The sequence below is a fragment of the Manacus candei genome, unplaced genomic scaffold (assembly GCF_025592945.1).
Source record: "Manacus candei isolate 608988 ecotype Guabito, Panama unplaced genomic scaffold, ASM2559294v1 h1tg000028l, whole genome shotgun sequence".
In the NCBI taxonomy this organism is placed as follows: domain Eukaryota; kingdom Metazoa; phylum Chordata; class Aves; order Passeriformes; family Pipridae; genus Manacus; species Manacus candei.
The window spans coordinates 40,644,133-40,666,569 of record NW_026138076.1 but is presented as its reverse complement, the minus strand read 5'-3'; the positions used below and the strand labels follow the sequence as shown (position 1 = coordinate 40,666,569).

The 22,437-nt window shown below is 46.0% G+C and overlaps 1 protein-coding gene across 1 annotated transcript; it reads left to right on the top strand.

Moving 5' to 3' along the window:
- Window positions 1–6,220: 6,220 nt before the first annotated feature.
- Window positions 6,221–21,407, top strand: HPSE (heparanase). The gene is made up of 12 exons (XM_051790741.1): window positions 6,221–6,414; window positions 8,457–8,602; window positions 9,954–10,079; window positions 10,355–10,528; window positions 11,002–11,173; window positions 11,773–11,820; window positions 13,874–13,967; window positions 15,287–15,393; window positions 16,269–16,383; window positions 18,084–18,202; window positions 18,357–18,503; window positions 19,213–21,407. The coding sequence occupies exons 1-12, from the start codon at window positions 6,236–6,238 to the stop codon at window positions 19,370–19,372; spliced, it is 1,587 nt and encodes a 528-aa protein (XP_051646701.1). The 5' UTR covers window positions 6,221–6,235; the 3' UTR covers window positions 19,373–21,407.
- Window positions 21,408–22,437: the final 1,030 nt, after the last annotated feature.

Here is a 22,437-nt window from a genome sequence, read left to right as displayed (position 1 = left end):
GGACACTTTTCACTAGACCAGGTTGCTCAGAGCCCCATCCAACCTGTCCTTGAACACTTTCAGGGATGGGGCATCCTCAACCACTCTGGGAGACCTGTGCCAGTGTCTCACCACCCTCATGAAAAAAAAATGTATTCCTAACATCCAATCTAAATACCTCCATTCCCTCTTGTCCTATCACTATCTGCCTGTGTAAAAAGTCTCTCTTCCTCTTTTTTTATAAGTCCTGGAGCCTTCTGCAGGCTGAACAACCCCAGCTCTCTCACCCTGTTTTCATAGGAGAAGGGCTGCAGCCCTCTGATCATCTTTGTGACCTCCTCTGAACCTGCTCCAGCAGGTCCATGTCTTTCTTGTGCTGAGGACCCCAGACCTCGCTGTAGTATTCCAGGTAGGGTCTCACAAGGACACGAAAGTAGTTTTGAATTATGGTAGCCAGTACAGTGGCACACCTAAACATGGCATTTCTCTGCAAAATCAGGTGTCTCTTCTCAGTAAAGCAAAATTAAGATAAACCTTATTTAAACTGTGTCTTTGTTCCTCAACTTTGGTTAATTATGTTCCCTTTCTGGAAATAAACAAGAATGGTTTTAAATCCAGTGGGGCCATTAAATGTTGAATACTTGATTGAAAGGAGTTATGGTGAAAAACTGATGAAAATGCTAGTATTGTACTGCTCATAGGTAGCAATGCAATAAATTCTTTATTTAGCAAAAACATACCTCCACTTATGATAATTCATAGTGGCTTACGAAGTTTGCATAAGTGCAATATTTGAGTGCATTCAGTATTAAACCAGGTCAAGAATTTAAAACTAGCACTTTTTAGAGGCAGCATGATTCATTTCCACTGGTTGATTGAGTGCCTCTAGAGGAATCCTGTTACTGATCCTGAAAGCTGAGGCATAAATGGCTTTGGAAACAGAAAATGTTAAGTTGACTCTAACAATAATTGTCCCTCAAGGGCAGAAGCAGTATTTGCCATGACTTGAGGCTGTGTAAGTCTGTCTCTTAATGCCTTGCCCTTCTAATTGAGATATATTTTTCACCAAATGATAGATAGTTTTAAATTCTCTATTGGTTTATTTGTGTTACATTCAAAAGACAGATGATGCTCACTCCAGCATAACTGTATGTACCTAAGTAGTTGATGTAGTACACATATAAGAAAAATTTAGTGATGCTCTTAAGGTCTAACCTGTTGCTCTAAAGTTTTATTGGTGGTTTCTCCAGAGTTTGGTACAGTCTTGCATGGATTTTGGGGGAAAAAAAAACCCAAAACAAAACAAGGAGCAAGTTACTGTAAAATTATTCACTCTGAGTAGTGATTTATTGCAATAACTGATGTTGTGGGAATAATCCATTAATTGCTGCGTTAACTACAAGTAGTTAATGAGGCAGTAACCTCTGTCACAATGATATTTGTACTTGCATGCTTATCAGAGTGTACATTTTTATTTTTATACAGCGGAGGGGAACAGCAGGAAAAAATATTCTTCCTGCCAGTTGCTGACTGTAACCTCACACTGTCCATCACTAACAACCAGCACTGTTGCGAGTTCAGATTTTGACCTGATGGACACTTGGAAAGGAAGTCAAGTATTCCCTAGAAATGTCGGATCTCCTTTGAAAATGGCAGGAAAAGCTAGTTTGAAACAAGTGAGTGGTTTCAGATCTGCATGAAGCTGGTCTGGAAAGAAAAAGAGGCTGACTTGTTGTCTCTGCTGTTCTGTTTACACAGGCTGTGCTCTGCCAGATGGATGAGTGCAACTCCCCCAAGGCTTTCTCTGTGACCTTTGAGAACATCAGAAGTGAAATGAATGAAGCTGCTCTAATTTGCACTGAAACTCTGATATATGTAGCTTGTCTTATTTTTCTGAAATCAAGCTTGTCAAGCAAGGCAGTACGTGCACTTCATACTGCACACTGTTTCTACAATATGTATTAGAGTATGATCAAATGCTTTTCATATAAAGCTTTCTTACCTGGGCTTTTCCCCTGGGTGGAGATGGGAAAAGGGAAAAAAGGTATAAAACAGATGCTGGTCATGATATTTCTGTGCTGCTGGATGATGCTGAAGTGCTTCAGTGTCAAGTACAGTACTGGGCTCATTATATATATATATATATATATATATATATATATATATATATATATATATATATATATATATATGTAACATGTAGGTGTTGGAATGGGTATGGTTTGGTTTGGTGGATGTGCTATGGGAAAGCTTGTGGTAAGGATGGGTTCAGGATGTTTTGGAAAGCAAAGATTTCTCACTTGCTTCAATGGAATGTTTCTATCCTAAAGCCTGTGTTAAAGGGAAAGAAGCAACATTGATGAATTTATCTTACTTCTATGTGAAATAACAGCAGGTGCTTCAAAGCTAAGGTAGGTCATAAAAATATGCCCTGTAGGATGTTCCAGCCAATGCCTTCATAACCCACAGTAAATTGAATCAGAGCTGTGGTGTGTGCAAGTCTCTTCAGGTGCAGAATAAGTGTTCTGACCTAAAACCTCAGAGCGTATTTCTTAGTCTTTGTGCCTATTCACTCCACTTTCCAACTTATCCACAGAGACCAATTTTTTGTGTATGTGTGATTCCCTTCCTTCTCCTGAGTCATAATTCTGTGCTTTGAAGAATCCCTGTATGTAACTTATTTAAAATGTCTCTCTGCGAGGACTGGTAAGGTTAACGTTTAGCTGTTAATTTCTATTGTGTGAACAAGATCTATTGTGTGAACAAGATCTATTGTGTTCCTCTGTTCTAGAAAGCCATTTCCACGTGAGTTAGTCCTGCCTAGGCAGCTCTCACTTTGTCCGTCCTTTTAAAGCTTCATTTCATCTCTTTCAGCACGGTGGTCCAGCTCTGCGCATCAGTTGTAATGAGAGGCAAATATTCTCACTTAAAAGCTCTGTTCTGGTTAGTGGGAGGCTGAGTGATTTTGGTGTGTTCCACAGCTCCCACCCCACCTGAATCTGTCGGTTGCACACTTGGTGGAAACAGTCTTTTAGAACTATCTATAAAGCTGTGTGTACTTCAAAGAGAACTGCTAAAAGCTAGACCCACGGTGTTATTTCCAGCTCTGGATAAACAAAATGTGTGCCATCTCAGCCTCCTCTAACCAGTTCAGAAATAAAAGCAGAGAGTGCTGAGAGCTGTGTGCTCTGTCAGGACAAGGTCTGGCCGGGGGCCTGGGGACAGGGAGTAAGGATAGCTTACAAAACCACTTTGATAGGCATCTCTGTTTTTACAGTTTCCATACTTTCTTGGCATCAACTTTATTTCATCTTCCTGATGCTTCTTATACAGAAACAGAGTGCTACTCTGGCACAGGTCTGCTCTGTTCATCTGCCCAAACACTGCTATGTCACAAGAATTGTTTGCCTTTTGTATAACTCTTCCCTTCAGAATTCCCTTAATATGCAGAAGGTATATATAATATATATATATATAATATAAAACTGATATATATGCAAATATATCAGCTCTTGGTGCTTGCCCAGGAAGAGCAGTGGGGTACCTGTTAGCAATAGCATGGTGCTACTGCTGTTAAACAGTTGAAATTCCTGGAAAGTTTTATTTTTAGTTTTCTCTAGTTATAAAAACCTAGTCAGCACAGTGTGCCTAATGGCATCACTGGCATGGGAGAAGCAGAACTGCTTTAGGAGCTGCATAACCAAAGCATTTGAATGTCACAAGGCAGGGACTAGGCTTTCTGTGGAGTGAGGAAGTGGGATAGGGTGCTCGTTCAGAGCTGGCTTCAAATAACACTCAAGTGAGCTTAAGCCTAGTCCTGGTTCTGAAGCATTCCCCTTGTAGTTCACACGGCACCACTCAAATTCTGCTCAAATTTCCATGGGAGTCCAAATACCTCTGTACTGATCTCCCCTACTTTGCAATATTTAAAAATGGGTATTAATGTGAAAAATGCCCAGGCAAAAGCTGCAAATTCTTATTTAGTACCTCTAGCTCTCATGCAAATGCTGGAAGGCATTATTTTCCAGCTACAAGTGTTTGCAGGCTGCTAAAAACATAACACGTGCTAGACCTTATGTACACACATCTGTTCACAGTGACTGAATCCAAAACATAGCCTTGGCCATTTGAATTACACACCTTGTGCCTCTGCTGTTAGAAATACAGCACAGTGGCAAGTGATTTAAGGCATCTCTCCCCAAAGAAGCAAACTGAGGAAATGAAGGCAGAAGTAGTGAATTCCAACAGAAAAAAACTGTGCGCAGGCTTCAATCCCCCTGACATCTGTTAACCTTTTCTGTAGTAGCAACCTTAACTAGCTACCTGAAGTAGCAACCTTAATTAGGTTTGCAGCAATGATTTGTCACACACTTGAGCTACATTCTTATACCCTTGGTTTGATCATGGGGCTGGGTAGTTTGTGTGGTGCTCCAGTCACCTGCTGATAGACGAATTATTCCTCTGGCAGACAGTCACCCCAGCCCTTCCTGGGGCGTAGGCATATAATTGGTGCTGCACCCCCAAGATGGGAAGTGTTACCCTGACTAAGATATTGAGGCAGTCAGGAGTGTCACTGATGTTTCCTTTTTGGCAGAGCCATGGATGTGTTTATCAAAAACTGAGTTAATTTGGTCCAGTTCTTCTAGTTCCGGTGGAGAGTTACTTAATAGTACAAAAATGTAGAGCAAGCAGGAACAGGAAGGGCCAGGCAGGCGAGCACTTGAGCCATGCTGATTAATGCTCCAACTTCGGTGTGTGTGGGAAGCACTGCACTCAAATAAAGTAACAGATTTGCAGCCTGTTCCAGCAGAAAACTGATTGAAAACAAACTCAGCAAGAAACATGGATGCTTCAGGATGAACTGACACAAGTGAGAAATATAATAGAGATGTAAAGCATACTTGTTTAAAAACTGCGTGCACAGAAACTCAGAAACATAGATCAGTCTTGCAGTCCAGAAAGCCAACTATATTCTGGGCTGCTTCAAAGGAAGCAGGACCTGCAGGTCCAGGGAGGTGATTGTCTCCCTCTACTCCAGACTCCATCTGCGGTACTGCATCCAGCTCTGGTGCCCCCAAAATAAGAAGGTCAGGGACCTGTTGGAATAAGTCCAAAGGAGGCCATGAAAATGATCAGAGGGCTGGAACACCTCTCCTATGAAGACAGGATGAGGGAGTTGGGGTTGTTCAGTCTGGAGAAGTGAAGGCTCCAGAGAGAGCTTACAGCACTTTTCAGTACCTAACAGGGTACTGAGACCTAAGAGAGCTGGAGAGGGACTTTTTACGAGGACATAGTGTGATAGGACAAGAGCAGAATGGCCTTAAATTGAAGAAGGGTAGGTTTAGATCAGATGTTAGGAAGTAATTCTTTACTATGAGGGTGGTGAGACACTGGCACAGGTTGCCCAGAGAAGTTGTGGATGCCCCATCCCTGGTAGTGTTCAAGGCCAGGTTGGATGGGGATTTGAGCAACCTGGCCTAGTGGGAGGTGTCCCTGACCATGGCAGGGGCGTTGGAACTATATGATTCTTAAGGTTCCTTCCAACCCAGATCATTCCCTGATACTAAGCAATACCTGCTCCAGGGCTGCACCTGGCTGTTTCCCGGCATGAGTCCCTGCAAGGCCAGCTGTTGCTGAAGAAGGAATTTTGCAAGGAACACCTTGGGGGCAGACCCAGAGCATGCTCGAATCTTTATTGTAACAGTAATTCCAAGTTTCGTGTTTCTATAATTAAGAAACATCCCTGTTCCAACAGCGTTGTAGCAGGAGGAGGCGTTTTTCAATCTGACCTGGCTGTGACTCTGTTTCCCGCATCGGAGGCCCGTGGCTGGGCTGCCAGCCCGACATTTTAGCCCTCGAGCAGCAGCGTTCATCCTGCAGCGATTTTCCAGCCCGCTGTTTGTGCAGGCAGCTGCCCAGGGCCGCTCGGGCAGGGCGCGATGCCGTAAGAAGCGGCCGATCGGCTGCAAGGCTGCAAAGGCGTGAGCAGGCAAGGAACCAGCTTGAAACCCAGGTTCATTTTGCAATGGTTGAGGCAGCTGGGAAGGTTGAGGCTTCAAGGATTGAGGCAGCTTCAGGTGTCCTGGACCTGATTTGAGGCTCGAAGAGATGCGATTGCAGCCCTAAGCCGCTTCCAGAGGGTGAGGAGGGTCCTGCTCACGCCGGCCCCGTCCTTCCCGGCGGGGAGCGCAGGGCTGCACCCCCTGGCCCGCCCTCCGCGGGGGTGGTGCCGGCGGCGGCGGGCCGGGAGCGGAGGATGCTGCCGCTGCTGCTGCTGCTGCTTCTGCTGCTGCCGGCGCTGGCGGTGGGGCAGGGGGCGGTGGTGCTGCGACTGGGGCTCCGGGGCAGCCCCCGCGGCGAGGTGAGCCCGGATTTCCTCTCCCTTACTCTGGATGCCAGCCTGGCCCGGGATCCGCGCTTTGTCGCCTTGCTCAGGTGAGCCACGTCTCGCTTCTTTGGGCAAAGGAAAAAAGGTCCTGGGGAGAGGAGGGGCACGGCAGAGGGGTCCCCCTGGGCAAGGGGAGAGGTCCTCGGCAGGCAGAGAAGTCCGCAGCCACGGGGATGTGGGGGGAGCCCTGTCATCCCGACGGAGAACAGGAAAATGCGCTGCGGAGCGAGATGGGGGGAACGGGGAACCCCCCACCCCTGGAACTGGAGTCGGGGGAGGCTGCTGGATCACTTCTGCTTCGGGATTCACCAATTCCATCCTCCCAGGGCAGCAAGGCGGTACCTTCCGCGGGTGCGAGCCGCGCCGGCTCGATTGTGGTCGGGGAATGAGTAGCTGGGCTGGGTGGATGCAGGGAAGGGGCAGCTCGGGGATGAACCTGGGAGAGGAGCTCCTTTGCGAGCAGAAAAAAAGGAGAAGGAAACTGAGGGACCTGGGGTTGTTTGACAAACGGAGGCTCAGGCGAGACCTTATCGCTCTTTTACAACTACCGGAAAGGAGGCTGTAACGAGGTGTGGTTCGGTCTCTTCTCCCAGGTAACAAGTGACTGGTGGAGAGGAAACGACATCAAGTTGCATCAGGGGAGATTTAGATTGGATATTAAGTAAAATAGGCATCGGAACAGGGAAGTGGTAGGATCACCATTCTTGAAAGTGTTCAAAAAACCTATGGATGTGGCAGTTTGGGACATAGTTTATGTGGTTTAGTGCTGAACATGGCAGTGCTGGGTTAATGTTTGGATTTTATGATCTTAGAGTTCTTTTCCAAGCTTAACGATTCTGTGAATTATACAGAACAAAGGCGTTATGTGTGGAGGGGCTGGGGGCTGCTATTCCTGCTGTTCCACAGGATAAAAATCATCTGAGCCCTCAGGTAGCTTGGCAGACTTATGTCAACATGAAGTCAAATAAATGCTGAGGAGGGTCTGTCACCACCAAAGCTGAACTGAGAGATCCAACATATGAAGTCTTTTTTCTCCCTGGGTAACAGTAAACAACTCTGGACTGCTGGGTAATCGTGTTCCCTGCCCGTTCTTTTGCTTCTGACCTCTCTTCTGCCTTTTCTTCCCTGCTTTTGCTCTATTTTTTTTTTTTTTTCCTTTTTTATTCTCTCTTTTTTTTTTTTTTTTTGGAAACTGTCTTAATTCTTCCCTTTTTGTCTCTCTGATCGCATTTTTCATCCCCACTGTATTTCTCCAGTCCTGATTTCCCTCCTCTCACCACTTTCATCTTTTCCTCCTCACCGAGGTGGGGAGAGAGGCGTCACCAGCTTTACTGGAGAGGGCTCAGGTCCCCAACCTCCAGCCCCAACCAAACGCCTTGGGGTTCACTCTGGGGCCAGCCCTGCCACCAAGAGGAGTGGGAAGTACTCAATGGCCTCTAATCTGCTGTTTGTCACCACTGGGCAGATAAGGCTGATGTGCCTGGTGTCCTTCATCCCCCAGTGAGGGCTGGGTGTCAGTGCTGTGCATCCTGCACGGGGTGTATCCAAGTAACAGAGGCAGAGTTGTGTTCTTTTGTGCACCTGCTTTGCTAAAGCTAACACCTGCCCCAGCATGGACTCTTAATCTCTCTTAGGTACAAAAAAGATTGCTTTGGCTGTTTTTGATTGAAAGGGGGACTGATGATGGAAAGTCAGTTTTATGCCCACCTTCTCAGGGGACTGTTATGTGAGTGTTGCATAAACAAAACCAAAAGGTCTAGGTGAGAGGCATGTTTAGGATAAAAAAAATACCTGTTTTGAAATATCACCTTACTTTTCTTCAAGGATTTGGCTCCCTGCCTGTGCCCATGTTCCCTCAGGCATGTCTTCACCTTGTTGCCTCATCAATGCTCTCCTGGCTCACCTGGCCAGCAGTGTCCCTGTTGTACAGTGCAGAGGGCTGGGACACAGATCCAGGCAGGTGTCAGGAGTGCCCTGAGTGAACTGGATAGCCCCAAGTCACTGCAGCATATTCCTCCAAGTACTTCCCATATTTAGCCTCTACACCAAAGCTACAGTGGTTTTCTGTTTCTCAATGTTCCTTCCTCAGCAATCCCAAACTGCGTGCACTGGCGACAGCCCTGTCCCCAGGCTTCCTGAGGTTCGGCGGCACTGAGACAGATTTTCTTATCTTTGATCCCAACAAAGACTCAACTTCAGAAGAAAAAATCCTCTGGGAACTTCAGGCACAGCAAGGTAAAATGAGCATCAATGTGTTAGACTCAAAACCGTCCTGGGTTTAGGAGACGACTTTGATGCAGGCTGGGGATGCTGCAAGGGCACGGCAGCAGTGCTGGGTGTCCTCCACAGGGTCATCATTCCTCTCCTCCATGGACAGGAGATCCGTGGACCTTCAGCACAGTTTGTGGGAAGAGCTGTGCCAGCCATTGGAAAGTGAGAAAGAATGTGGGGGACTGAAATCTGCCATGGCATCTCTGCTGAGACTCTCCCTTTGCTGCTCTGTGCTCCTTGCAGCAGTCTTGGGACCTCCCACACTGCCTGGGAGGTGTTCAAGGCCAGCTCAAAAGCTGTGGCTTCATTATGAAAATCAAGTAAGAGATGGAAGAAATAATCTGAGGAGAACACAGTGCATGATTTCTCTGTGCTGGCCAAAGCCAGAGAGCTAGGCGGGGAGTGCAGCCTTGCCCTCCTGTGTCTGACAGGGCAAGCACGGATCCGCTGGACCACTGCCAACTGCTTGAGATTGGTATTTTCTCTTTAAACTTAGCAAAAGCACATAAACCCTTCTAGAGGTGTTTCCAACGAAAAATTTCCCATCTGTTCCTGTGGTACATAGCACAACAGCGCAATCATACCTTACTGTACAACCAGGGATGCTCGATTTTGAGGTCGAGTGGTACTTTTCCCTTCGTATCACTTCCCTAAGTAGCTGCCTCCTGTGACCCTGGCTCGTGCCTTCCTCTCTTTAGGAAGAGGAACTTCTTCAGGTTGTGGCTTGTTTCTGGTTTGTGTACCAAGAAAAAACATGAGCTCTGAAGAACAAGTGTCTCATGACTCCTGCCAGCGTTGCTGCTGGAGCCATGCGGGGGATGCAGCGCTTTCCTCTGCACAGGACAGGCAGTGCAGGAAGCATTGCCCCATTTGTGCCCACAACAAGGTGGGCTATGATCCCTGCCACACCACTGCATGTCAGGACAGCTTATCTGCTCCTTGGGCATGGCAACCTATGCTTTGTCAGGTCACTGGAACGAGGTTTTCCGGATAGTGCTGCAAAAAAACAATTTACTGGGGATTGACTGCCACAATAACAGCTTACAGCTCAGTCTTCCCTCACCCCACTATCTCCATCACCTCAAACTGAAAAATATGCATTTTTTTACATAGTATCTGTTTATGCATCAAGCCAGCCCTCTTTTCCTATGTCGTTAATGCTATGCAAGTAGCAATGCATTTCACAGAAGTGCACGACCAGCTCTCAGGCTGGAACCAAGGAATTGTGGTTCCTCCTGAGGGATGCAGCCCTTCACGCGTTGGACCCTGGCTATGAAGGTGAGGACTTAATTTCTATCAACCTTCTACCCTACAGAGGCTTGTGGCTCAACACCTGTGTTCTCTGCTGTTGAGAAGCTGCTGCTGGTCCAGTGGCCCAGCCAGGAGAAGCTGATTCTTGCTGAGCAGAACTGGAAAAAGCACAAAAACACCACCATTACAAGTAAGACTTTGATGGATTTCTCTGTAGGGTTTATAAACAAGGAGGTGCAAATCTCTGCCCCACAGTAAAAGGGTTGTAGGCTGTCAGGAGGTGAAACCACTGAAAAATAAACATTTTACCTCCTTAGCAAAATATTCAAAGAACTCTTTTTCTACTGTTTGCACATCTGTAGCATCAGACTAAATAAATATGGGCAGTACAATTGTTGCTTGGCTGGAGCTCAACTAGCACAGTGTTACCTTGGGATAAACATACTCCCTTTCTCCTCTGTGCAGAAAATACCCTGGATATTCTCTACAGCTTTGCAAACTGCTCAGGGTTTCACCTGATCTTTGGACTCAATGCCTTGCTGCGGAAAGGTGGTTTGCAGTGGGACAGCTCGAATGCCCAGACGCTGCTGGACTACTGTGCCTCACAGAGCTACAACATCTCCTGGGAGCTTGGGAATGGTAAGTGCAAAGCCTGCTTGTTGGCCAGGCCAGCTGTCACCTGGGAAAGTACCACCACAGGGTATGGGCTGGTAGTTTTGAATCATTTGGATGATGGCACATAAAGGCAAGGTGATGTTTTATTAAGAAACATTAAGGTCTTAATTTGCAGGGAGGGATTTTATGAGAAGATCCAATGAATGAGCAAATTGAGGTGATTTTGCTTCTCCTACCAAGGCTTTTAGATGAGGTGAACGATATTCCTCAAGGTGCAGGATGTCACCTATCGAGACTGGCTAGGATAGAGTGCTGGAGAGCAGCACGCTGCATCCCCCAGGCTTTTGATTTCATGCTTACTACCTTCAAATATCTCACTCGTACCCTGCCAGATCAGGTGAAGCCTTAGGGGACTGGTGCTCCCCATGTGGAACAAGCTGCCCTATTTTGTGTCCCAGAACTAGAGTGGGGTGTTGATGTGCACGTGTCTTTCCCAGAGCCCAACAGCTTCAGGAAGAAATCTGGCATCCACATCGACGGCTCCCAGCTGGGGCAAGATTTTATTCACTTACGCCACCTTCTGAATAACTACACCCTCTACCAGCATGCAAAGCTCTACGGTCCCGATGTTGGGCAGCCCAGGAAGCACACACAGAGACTGCTGAGAAGGTAGGGCTGTGGGGCACCAGCAGCACCCTCCAGTGTGGGGCAGGTGTGGATAGTGGTACTTTATCTGCATCCAGATGCAGGGGGCATGAGGACGCATCTGAGCAGGGTTTTAAGGATTTTCTGTTCCAAATCAATAGTACAAATGTACGAATGGACACACCTGGTCTACTTGAGAACAATTTCATTGCATATTTTCTTTAAATTAGAAACGTGGATTTTTTTCCCCTTGACTGAGGACAGCTAAAGCCTTACCTGCATGCATGAGCTCAAGGCTTAAACATTCAACCGGTTGAAACTCAGCTGCTGGCAATATGTCAGTGGTCTGCATGCTTTTCCACTGAGCACTGGCTGTACTGCTGTGCTAACAAGGGCTTTTTGCCCTAGAAACCCCTGTGTGTTAAACATTAATTCATCCTCCCAGCAACCTGCTGAGGCAGCCAGGCTGCCCAAAGCCTGTGGTCCCAAAGCATTCACGGTCACTGCTGCCAGCCAGGGGCAGAGGGGAGGGCTGTGCATGGTGGCTCGCTTGTGGGGGGGCCGTGACCCATCACCAGTACCTCCTAACCCCCTGCTCTCCACCACATTCCCTCTGGTTGCAGCTTCCTGAAATCGGGAGGGAAGGTGATCGACTCTGTCACGTGGCACCAGTAAGTACCACTTGAATACCATTGTCACTCTGATTACTGCCTGTTTTCTTCACAAAACGTCGGTTTGAACATCTCAGCAGGAAGGAGGGGGGGTGAAATACCCTTTTCAGCAGTTCCTCGGGGGCCTCTCCACAAACTTTTCTGTTCAGAATAAGAGAGGAATTTTGGGAGCGTATTAGAGAAGTGCAGAAACCTCCAAAGAGGCTACTTGGTGCAGAGACCCAAAAGCAGTGGTGGGGGGGTTGTAACATAGGCACAGCTACAGGGAATGCAGTGTGTGCGAGACAGTAATTTTGCTTGCTAAATATGTGCATGGAGAAAAACAGAAGTGGGATGTGGGAAAAAAGATGACGTAGCAGCTTTTCTTCTCACAGGAGCGTGAGGGGTTACGTCAGTCATATGGCTCTCTCCTGCACGAGGAGAGTTTCTGCAGAGGTTGAGCCTTTTTGCATATGCATTTCAACACGTACCAAAAGCTAGTGAGATCTGAGCTGCAGTCCTGGTTGTTTCAAAGCTCCAAACTCCCACTCCTTGCAAATAAAATGCAGTTTCCCATGGGAAGAAGGGGGTGTTGTACAAAAGGAAAATAAGATGGCTCAAGCTTACTCAGCGGAGATGCCTCTGCTGAACCTCTGTGAGAGCAGAAGGTTTTTAATGTAAAGTTTTTAACAACCTAAGGGTGGCTGGACTTTTAAAACAGAGTCAGTACCCCTGACATTGATTCTTCTCTTGGCTTTAGAAAGGCTGAACCTGCTTAAGTGAAAGCTTCGCTTGCTGAAAGCAAATTCAGGGAGTCACTGATGATCCTGTCGACAAATGCACCCAACTCCTTCTAAAAAGTGCAACAGAAGCCTCGCGAGCTGATATGTTGTGCTGCCTTTTTTTCTCTCTATTTATTTCTACTTGATATAAATGAAAAGCCCTGCAGGTCTGGCTGACCCCTACCCATGGAGAAGTGATAGTAGCTTTTCCTGTTCCCTTAGGTTTGCTCTCCAAGTAAGTGTGGGCTCTGTGTGAGTAACTGGCCCTCAGATCCCACCTGCAGTGCAGGCAGCACCAGCACAGTCCCAGCCCTTTGCTCTTATGCCTGGCTTAGATATGCAGGTTTAAAAGGCTCAGGTGGCAAGTTGGCAGCAGGGCACCTGCCATGAAGCCCTCGTGCTTGAAAGACTTTTCTGTGTGAAGGCAGGTATTTTTCCTGGAGTCAAATGCAGCACAGTGACGTGCAGCAGTCAGATGAGAGTGGGAAAAGATGCACATACTTCTATTACATACATATGTGTATATATATATGACTTGTCTATGCATTTTGAACTGCTAGAAAGGCATGAAACTTGTCCTCTCCCTGTCCTGGGCTGTTCTTGCCCTTCCTGTGGCCGCCTTTGCTTTAAGTGGACATGTGTTATTTTCTTTACTAATTTAGGATTATCAGGTTTTAGTTTCCCCTTGTGGCTAGAAGGCTTCAGCTACTTCTGGTAGAACTGAGTGACAGCACAAAAAATGCAAAACCCACAAGGATCCCAATTTCCCGTTCTTTATTTGGACAAACCAGACTTAAAAGCTCTACTGCTCCTAGTGAAGGCCAACCTTCATCCCATAGGGATGCCTACATCCTGTTCCCCTCCAAATGGCCAAAATATTCCAACAGAGGGACAGAAGCTGGGATCTGATATTTTTAATATATAACTTCATACAGTAATGCAAGTACTCATCTAGGAGTGTTGGACTCCTCAGCAAGAGAAGATTTGCAGAAGCTGGCTTTTACCCAGTGATGTTTTCCTAATTCTAAATGAGTAGAGGCAAACAAACCTACTACTTTTGCTGTTGGAGATTTCTGTGATATCCTGCCTCCATCGAGGTAGTTATACCTGACAGTCCCTTAAATACAAATGAAATATCTACACATTTGGAAAGCAAAATAATAAAAAGACCTGGACAAAAAAATAGTGCTGTGGATAAATGTATCAAGCAGCTGAATACTTTTGGTGGTATTTTGTACCACTGGTGGTATTTTTCCTTAATTTTAGCTATGTTTTTTCTTTCCTATTTTCAGTTACTATGTGAATGGACGGAGTGCAACAAGGAGGGATTTCTTGAGCCCTGAAGTGCTGGATACCTTTGCCACAGCTATACATGAAGTCCTGGAGGTACCTTGTCCTGTTCAATCATTCCCATGTTCAGTTTCATAGAATCATAGAATCAACCAGGTTGGAAAGGACCTCCAAGATCATCAAGTCCAACCCTTGATCCAACACTGCCATGGTTACTAGACCATGGCACTAAGTGTCACATCCAGTCTCATCTTAAAAACCTCCAGGGATGGAGAATCCACCACTTCCCTGGGCAGCCCATTCCAGTGCCTGATTACTCTCTCTGTAAAGAATTTCTTCCTAACATCTAACCCAAACCTTCCCTAGCAGAGCTTAAGACCATGCCCTCTTGGCTTACTGAGAGCTACCTAGGAGAAGAGACCTGGCTACAACCTCCTTTCAGGGAGTTGCAGAGAGTGATGAGGTCTCCCCTGAGCCTCCTCTTCTCCAGGCTAAACAACCTCAGCTCCCTCAACCTCTTCTCACAGGACTTGTGCTCGAGTCTCTTCACCAACCTCGTTGCTCTTCTCTGGACCTGCTCCAGCACCTCAATATCCTTCCTGAACTGAGGGGCCCAGAACTGGACACAGCACTCCAGGTGTGGCCTCACCAGTGCTGAGTACAGGGGAAGAATCACTTCCCTGGTCCTGCTGGCCACACTGTTTCTGATCCAGGCCAGGATGCCATTGGCCTTCTTGGCCACCTGGGCACACTGCTGGCTCATGTTCAGCTTCCTGGCAATCCAAACTCCCAGGTCCCTTTCTGCCTGGCTGCTCTCCAGCCACACTGTGCTCATTCTTCCTGGGGGTCAGCAAACTTTCCAGTATAAAGCACAATTTCTTCCTAGCAATGAACAGGGGTCCTCAAAGCTTGATTGCTGCTGACATTGTAAACTTAAAAAAAAAAATTAAAATTAACTATACTAATAATGAATGAGCTCCAACAGTTTGCCAGGCAGCAAGCATGGTGCCAGATGCATCACACACCTACAACATTCCCATTTATTGAGGTAGTTGTTACTCAGGAATGTAATTTTTGGTTGTTCCATCCCCCCACCCCATTTTTTTTTGTATTTTTTGATCCTGAGAACATTATAACTTAGAATACAGCACTACTCTGCACAAGAAGATTTACAGGACCTGGCTTTTAGTGATGTTTGCCTTATTTTACATGGGTTTTGGAGGCGGTGGGATGTAAATCTACTTCTAGTCTTTTTGATAAAAATTTCTGTGATATCCCATCTCATCTGGTGATATCCCTTAAATGCAAACACCGTACAAAGGCTTTTGGCTAAAGTACAATATGTCACTTATTTCAGCAGCCCAAAAACTTAACTGTTGTCCCTTTCTCTTCTTCTCTAATGCTACACTGGCCAGGTTGTCGATGGGACCGTGCCCAACAAGAAGGTCTGGCTGGGAGAGACAAGCTCTGCCTATGGAGGGGGAGCTCCCAGACTGTCCAACACTTATGTTGCTGGCTTTATGTGAGTGCCATGTCCCAGGTGTGGGGGAATTACACATTTTACCTGCTGAAGGGCCTGTGTACCTGCACCATGGAGGAACGTGGCTTCCTCAGGCTTCCTGGGGAGTGCAGGCAGTGGGTGGGTTGAGGATTGTAACCCTCCCATCACTCCCTCTGTGCTTCCCCTGTGCCTGAGGTTCAATGTACACCCAGGCAATAGCAGATTCCCACAGGAAATGGGGGATGAGAAGCATGAGAAGGCTGTATTTCTGCCCTCAAATCTGCAACGCCAACTCTGCCCTTTTGTGAGGAAAGAAAGACACACAGGTGTCCTTTTCTTATACCATCCTTTGACCACCATGAAATAACCAATCAAAAGCCAATTTAGTCACAAAAACAATTTTCTCCAAGGACACCAACTATAGTATTTGGTTGAAATTAAAGAATTCATGCTTTTATTAGAACTTTAATCAGTTTGCACATTCAGGGAGATAAAATTGCATTGGAATATGATGACGTTTTCATCAGGGTCTGGTAGGTCACGAAGTCAAAGCTGGTTAACAACAGGCAACCTTGTCATTGGTGTGATGATTTCCCTCAGCCTTCAAACCTTTGGCCAATTCAGGAGCATCCACTGCCGCTCCTGTTTTCCACTGTCTGCAGACAAGGGAGTGGAGCAACTGTTCCCACCAACTCAGGCTTCCAGAGGTGGTCTGGAATTACTTTTTAATGTAATCATGGAAGATTTGAATTGAAATTACTTGTGTGATTTTAAGGAAGTCAACATCATGTGCTAATTCTTGCTTTTCTGCTTCCCAAGCTGGTTGAAGACGGGCAATAGAGTGCAACTGAGGTCAGCAATTTCATCTGCATGACATTTGCCTTATTTTTTGGCAGGTGGTTGGACAAACTCGGGCTTTCAGCCAGGAAGGGGATTGATGTGGTGATGAGACAGGTTTTCTTCGGGGCAGGGACCTACCACCTGGTGGATGCCAACTTTGAGCCTTTGCCGGTGCGTAAGGAACCCCCCTAACATCACCCGAATGCAGCAGGTACTTCTGCACAGGCAGCACTGGCTGGGGAGGCACAAGTCAGCTATTTTAACACCACCTTTTTTTTGTTGAATAGCTGCAGTTATCCTTGTACCTAAATTTATCTCGTTTCATTATGGGTTAACATATTACATAAATATTATATATACAAGATATTTACTGCAATTGCAGGAATGCAGCCACTCTTCAGCACAGCAGAGACTGATTTGTGGGACATGATGCTCGGGTTTGTGTGCAGATACTTCTGGAGCTCACAAGGCTTTTCTAGATGGACTGGTTTTGTTAGAGTACTCCTCAGCTGAGTGCTGAGTAATTTTTAAACAGAAGTGATACAAGTTATTAAAATAAATTATATCCCAGGTGAAAACCAGGCCAGCATGAAGTCAAGACTCAAGCATTTTGTAGCTCATGAGCATATTCAGCCTTCAGCAGTGGCTGAAGGATAATTCATTTGAAATATACATTTAGTATAGTTTGATTCATTAGGAAATAACATTCTGTTGTGATGAAACTTCATTATTTGAACTATACATTGTTCTTGCATGTACAGCATGTTTCTTTGCACTACTAGCACTTAGCTTGGGGTGAGAGGATAGCATCTTTCTTTTTAGCTTTCCTCTCATTTTTCTGTTTCCAAATTGTAATTTTCACAGATGGCCATAGAGACCACCTGAAAGAAAACCCAGCATATGGGGATTTTCCATCACTCTTGTTCAGCTGGTCCTTATGCTAGAGGCTGCATTGTCAGGCTTGTTGCTTTGGGCTTTTTATTCCTTCATTTAAAATAGATTTAATTTGGACCGAAACTATGTGCCTTGTTCCTCACCTACAGGCAGTACAGATGCTAATCAAGCTAATTATGCCTCTGAGGCAGGGAAATCTGGACCCAGGTCCATCAGTTGTAGTTAGCACAGAAATAAAGAAGCACAGCAGTGTCTGAAGGCTGCACCTCCTTGCAGAGGGGCTGAGCGTGAAGGCTGATAGGAAAAGTAATTTCCCAGGCTCATAGTGAGTCAGGAGAGAAACACGACAGTTTTCCTTCTAGAAAAGCCTCAAAGACAGACAGATTTGCTGGGAGAAGCTCTCTGAAAGCCTGGAAAGATCTGGAAAAAATGAGTCTGCACTGGGCATCACCCTGCTCTGAGGCATCATTCTGGGGTGTCAGAGGATGCACGTATCACTGAGGTTCAGAAATCAATTCTGAGACCTATTCAAAAGCACATCGTTAATGAAAGGGGTTAAAGTTGTTGGGGGCTTCTTCCTAGTGTCGTGTCTGTACATTAGGCACAAGCTTTCCCACAGGAAAGTCAGCTTATTCCCTGTGTTCAGCCCTGAGGTGCTACAGAGAGCCCTGCAGTAGGGTGTTTCCCAAATTTAAACAGTCTCTCCCTGGTAGGAAGAGCTCTGATAGTCACATATGAAGGAGAAAATGACTTTGAGGTACCTTGTAAACACAGCTGTTCTGCAGGTTGGAGGCAGGTTTCCTCTTTAGTTACGCTGTTTGTGAGAATTTCAATAGATATGGTGAAAAACTTGGTACAGCAGAAAGCTATGGGGGGAAACCCCCCCTGAAATTAGAGCAAAATGAATGTTATGTCAGGCACCATGTGGAGTACCTGGCATGTACACAAGGGCTTACATGTGTTTTTGTGCCTCCCAGGACTACTGGCTCTCACTGCTCTACAAGAGGTTGGTGGGTACCAAGGTGCTGCAGGTCGGCCTGGCAGGAGCCAATGAGAGGAAGCTCCGTGTCTACCTCCACTGCACGAACACCCTCAAGTAAGCCTCTAGAGAAGGCCAAATACCCCAAAAACTGAGCCCATGGCCACCCCCAGGCCAACAAACGTGATTTGGGACGGTGCAAGGTCGCACATCATTTATGTGAAACCTCTTTCTCTCCTGATCCCCACCATCATGTTCTCCTGCCTTGCAGCCCAAAGTACAGAGAAGGGGACGTGACACTGTTTGTCCTAAACCTCTACAACATCACCCAGCATTTGCGGCTACCGGATTACCTATCCAGCAAGCACGTGGATCAGTACCTCTTACTGCCTCATGGCAAAGAGAATATACTTTCCAGGTAAGTGTGCAATTCCTCCTGTCCCCGTGGAAAGGGCTGTGAGTAGAGGTAGATGGTCTTTAAAACCTCCCCTTGTTCAATTTGCAAGGGGGAGAAAGAGGCTACCATTCAGTCATCTGGGTTTTTTTCAGTAAAATCTGACTTCTGTTTAATCAGGTCTCCTAAACTCAGTCTGCTGAAAGCTTGCTAAGGTACAAGGACACTTACTTGATGTTAATTGGGAAGTTTTTTTCTGGCAGGCTTCAGGGCTCTGGACCAGCTGCCAAAGTCCTTTTTCTTTTGCACAAGCACAGGAATATTGCTTTCCCAAATGCTGGGTCCTGATTTACAGCAACATGTTCAGGCTTTGTATGTTGGGGATTTTTTGGGTTTTTTTTGTTATCGCTAAGGCTTCTGCATGGGAAGGATCTTCTCCATGGGCATAGAAGATACCTTAATAATTACAGGAGAAAAGGCAGTTAAAATCTGTGTTTTTCAAAGCCCGCTTCGCTCTTACCTCACTGGAAGACTAAGAAACATGTAGTTTTCATTGTGCTTGTGCTACACTCTAAAGGACTCCTCGCAGAGGGAGTGCTGCAGATGCTCTTCCCTCGAGGGAAGTTTAGTTTGGCTTTGGGCTGAGTTAATGTTTACACTCAGGTCCGGAGCTATTTGTGCTTGATGGCAAACAGAGCACAGCTGCCCAAACAGTCTCTCTGTCCCTCTCCAGGTCTATTGAGCTGAATGGCCATGTGCTACGGATGGTGGATGACAAAACACTGCCAGAGCTTATCGAAAAGCCCCTTGGTCCCGGCAGTGTACTCGGCCTCCCAGCCTTCTCTTACGGCTTTTATGTTATCAAAAACGCCAAAGCTGTTGCTTGCATTTAAATGATTAATACCCACATGCAGGATAAATGTAAAGCACTTGGCTAGTAGGGGATTTTAATCCTAAAAATTCACTTTTCTACCATGGGATTTAATTCTGGTAAGGGATGCAAATGTGGCAGCACTGGTACGATCTGTGGGCTGGGCAAGACATGAGGGCCCACTGGGTAATTTGTACGTGAAAGATGCTTATTCAGCTCCCAGGAGAATTATCCAGGTAGAGCAAGACCAGGCAGGGGCTGCTTTTGCTCTTGGTCCAGCCTGTGTCGCTCCACTTGAGCAGGGGGCCCTTCTCCAGGCCACGCACGGAGCCACATCAGCTTCTCACACTGTGCTTGGGGCTCTGCCAGCCTGGGAACTGCAGTCTCCCCTCTCTCTCGTTTCTGCAAGCACAGCTCTAGAAGCAGTTTCTTCAAAAGCTCGCCTTCAGAAAAGATGAGCAGGGTTTTTATTTTAGCTGTACAGCTGTGACTCTGCCTGTACCACGTGGGGAAGCCCGAGAAGGGGTTGTAGTTGCTGAGGGCATCTTGAGGTGGAAAGTGTGGACATGGATAGCAATCCAAGGTCAGGGTGCCTGCAGGGGGAAAGACCTTGCAGAGAAACCAGGTCCTTTATCAGGTTTGGGGCAGTAACACACATTTTTCCCAAGCTAGTTGAGTTCAGTCACAAGATGGAGCTGTGGCCATGTGCCTTCCAAAGGCAAGTTTCTGACACATGAAATGCAGGCCGTTCCTGTGGGGTGGTCTACCTCTGCCATAACGCACTTCATCCCTGCGAGGAAAGGAGAGGAGCCCACCAGCACCCCTCTGTGGTCAGGGGGCTCCATGGTGAGAGTTCAGAAGTCCTCAACCTTCACCACCCCACAGGCAGTTCAGCTGGAAAGGACTTCCCTGAACCGATTTGCAGGTGAAGATCTCTCTGCTTTACACTCCCTAATTCACTAAGGTCTTCTCTTCGAGGAAATGGAGTAGGAAAGAGACTGAGCAAACCACTCACCCCTCAACCATCAGAGGGATGTCAGTGGCCTTAGAGATCCTGAGGACAAAACTCCCAGCCAGGCTGACATCCTTCCCACTGGGAAAATAGCCATTTTGCCCAGAAATCTGTGTTGGTGGTGGCTTTTCTCCCCAGCTATGCCTTCCCCATGCCCACCCTGTTGCAGTTCCATGTGCCACCGGCCACTGGTCTGCAGGGTAACAAAAGGTCTTGGACAATACCTGTGGCCTCCCAGACACATTTATTTGCATCTGCTTTCCTTGAAGATATGTAACCCCTACCACTGTCAATGCCTTATGATATTGCGAGCACAGCAGGGAAAAACAACACCACACCACTGTACTTCCCTTTTTAAGCTTTAAAAAGATGCTACCAGCCACATGGGGTTTCAACTCAGGGCAGGGAACCTTTTTTAATGAGAGGACTTTAAAAACAGATGTACTTTTGTATCTGTGATGAAAACCTGCACAATAAAAGGGTTATGTTAAAGTTTAGTGTGTCAAAGGAGCGTTTGTTTGCATCCATAGAGCAGATGCATTCTGTGAAGGGTTATGTATCAGGGGATAAAACAGATCAGAAATGAGAAAGGCTGTTTGTTTACACTGTCCAGGTTCCATAAAAGAAGTGAAGAGAGTGTAAGATGGAGTGAAAAGTCTTACATAAAGTGAATAATTTATTATTATTGTTATTATTATTATGTAATTTACAACTAAAACATAAAAGTTATTATTTGCCTGGTAGTTTCTTTTTAGAACTTTCCTAACAGTTTTGTTTATTCCAATGCTTGTGACTTTTATATTTGAAGATTTTAATTAAAGTGATTTATACCAGCTTTTGGCAATCTTTGGGGTTTTTTTTTAAAACTTCTTTTTGACACACTGATACCACAACACTCCCTACTTTTCTTTTGGTCATGCATCACCTGTACTTTGGTTACCAACAAGAGTACCCAAGCACATGAAAATGAAAGAAATCATACCCAGTTTGGAGCGTTTCAATTGTAGTTGACCACCAGTTCACAAGTCCTCCACCCCAGGGTCTGACTTAGATTCAAAACATGTGTTGGTTATTGGCACACAGGAACTACTAGGAGGGGCACAGGGATGTCCGGGCATGCAAATGACAGCTGCTCCCTACCGTGTCTCCTCCTCTGAGCTCAGGGCATGGTTCTTCACAGGGTGGGGTTTACAGTTCACATAAACGCCTTCAACTTAAAAAGTTCTCTTACACACACCCAGGTGACTTCTCTTTATGAAGTGCTGTATATTTAGCTGATAGCAGCCGTTAGCTCTACACAAACAAAGCAGGAGGGAGGTAAGCGAAGGAAACTGGAAAGATGCTGGATCCCAGCACACCAAGACAGGTACAGTCTGAAACAGAAGCAAACATCACCCTCACAGGGCCCATCTGCAGCAGCAATGCCTGCCCCACAGGCACCTTATCTCTGAGGCTTTTTTTCCTCTATGAATGTTGCAAACCTTGAATATGTGTGTGTGTGTATACTTATCTGAGAACACGGACAATTATTATATCTCACACACATTCCAATTTACTTTTGCATTTTTGACTCTGGAGGTCGGATTCCTCGCCTTGGATTTACTGTAGGTTTTACTTCCTGGAAGCTGGAGTAAGTTGCACCATAAGACTTTTGTACACTTTGTACATTTGTACTTTTGTACATTTGTACTTTTGTATATTTGTTCTACGTGAAAATAAGGAAACTGATAATCTCCTTAGAGTCAGGAGCAATTTGTCCATCAACTCAGATTTGAGCCAAACAAGACAGTGAGGTCTTAATAGTTTTTGGTGATTTTCTGAAGTCTGAAATGAGCTATTCCCTAGAATATTTTTCAAGGAAGGCCCAGGCTAATTTATTATGAATATAAATCTAGTGGCAGTAAGTTAACTTTTTTGCTTTATTTTCATGAGCTCCTTAAAAGTTTTCTGTAGACAGTACAGGGTTTGCTTGCCACATCACACACACCCAGAAAACCCCCCAAAAACAGTGTCTGTGGAGGAGCACCCACATGGTGAAAATCAGAGTATCGGTGTTCCTGTGGACACAGCAGGCA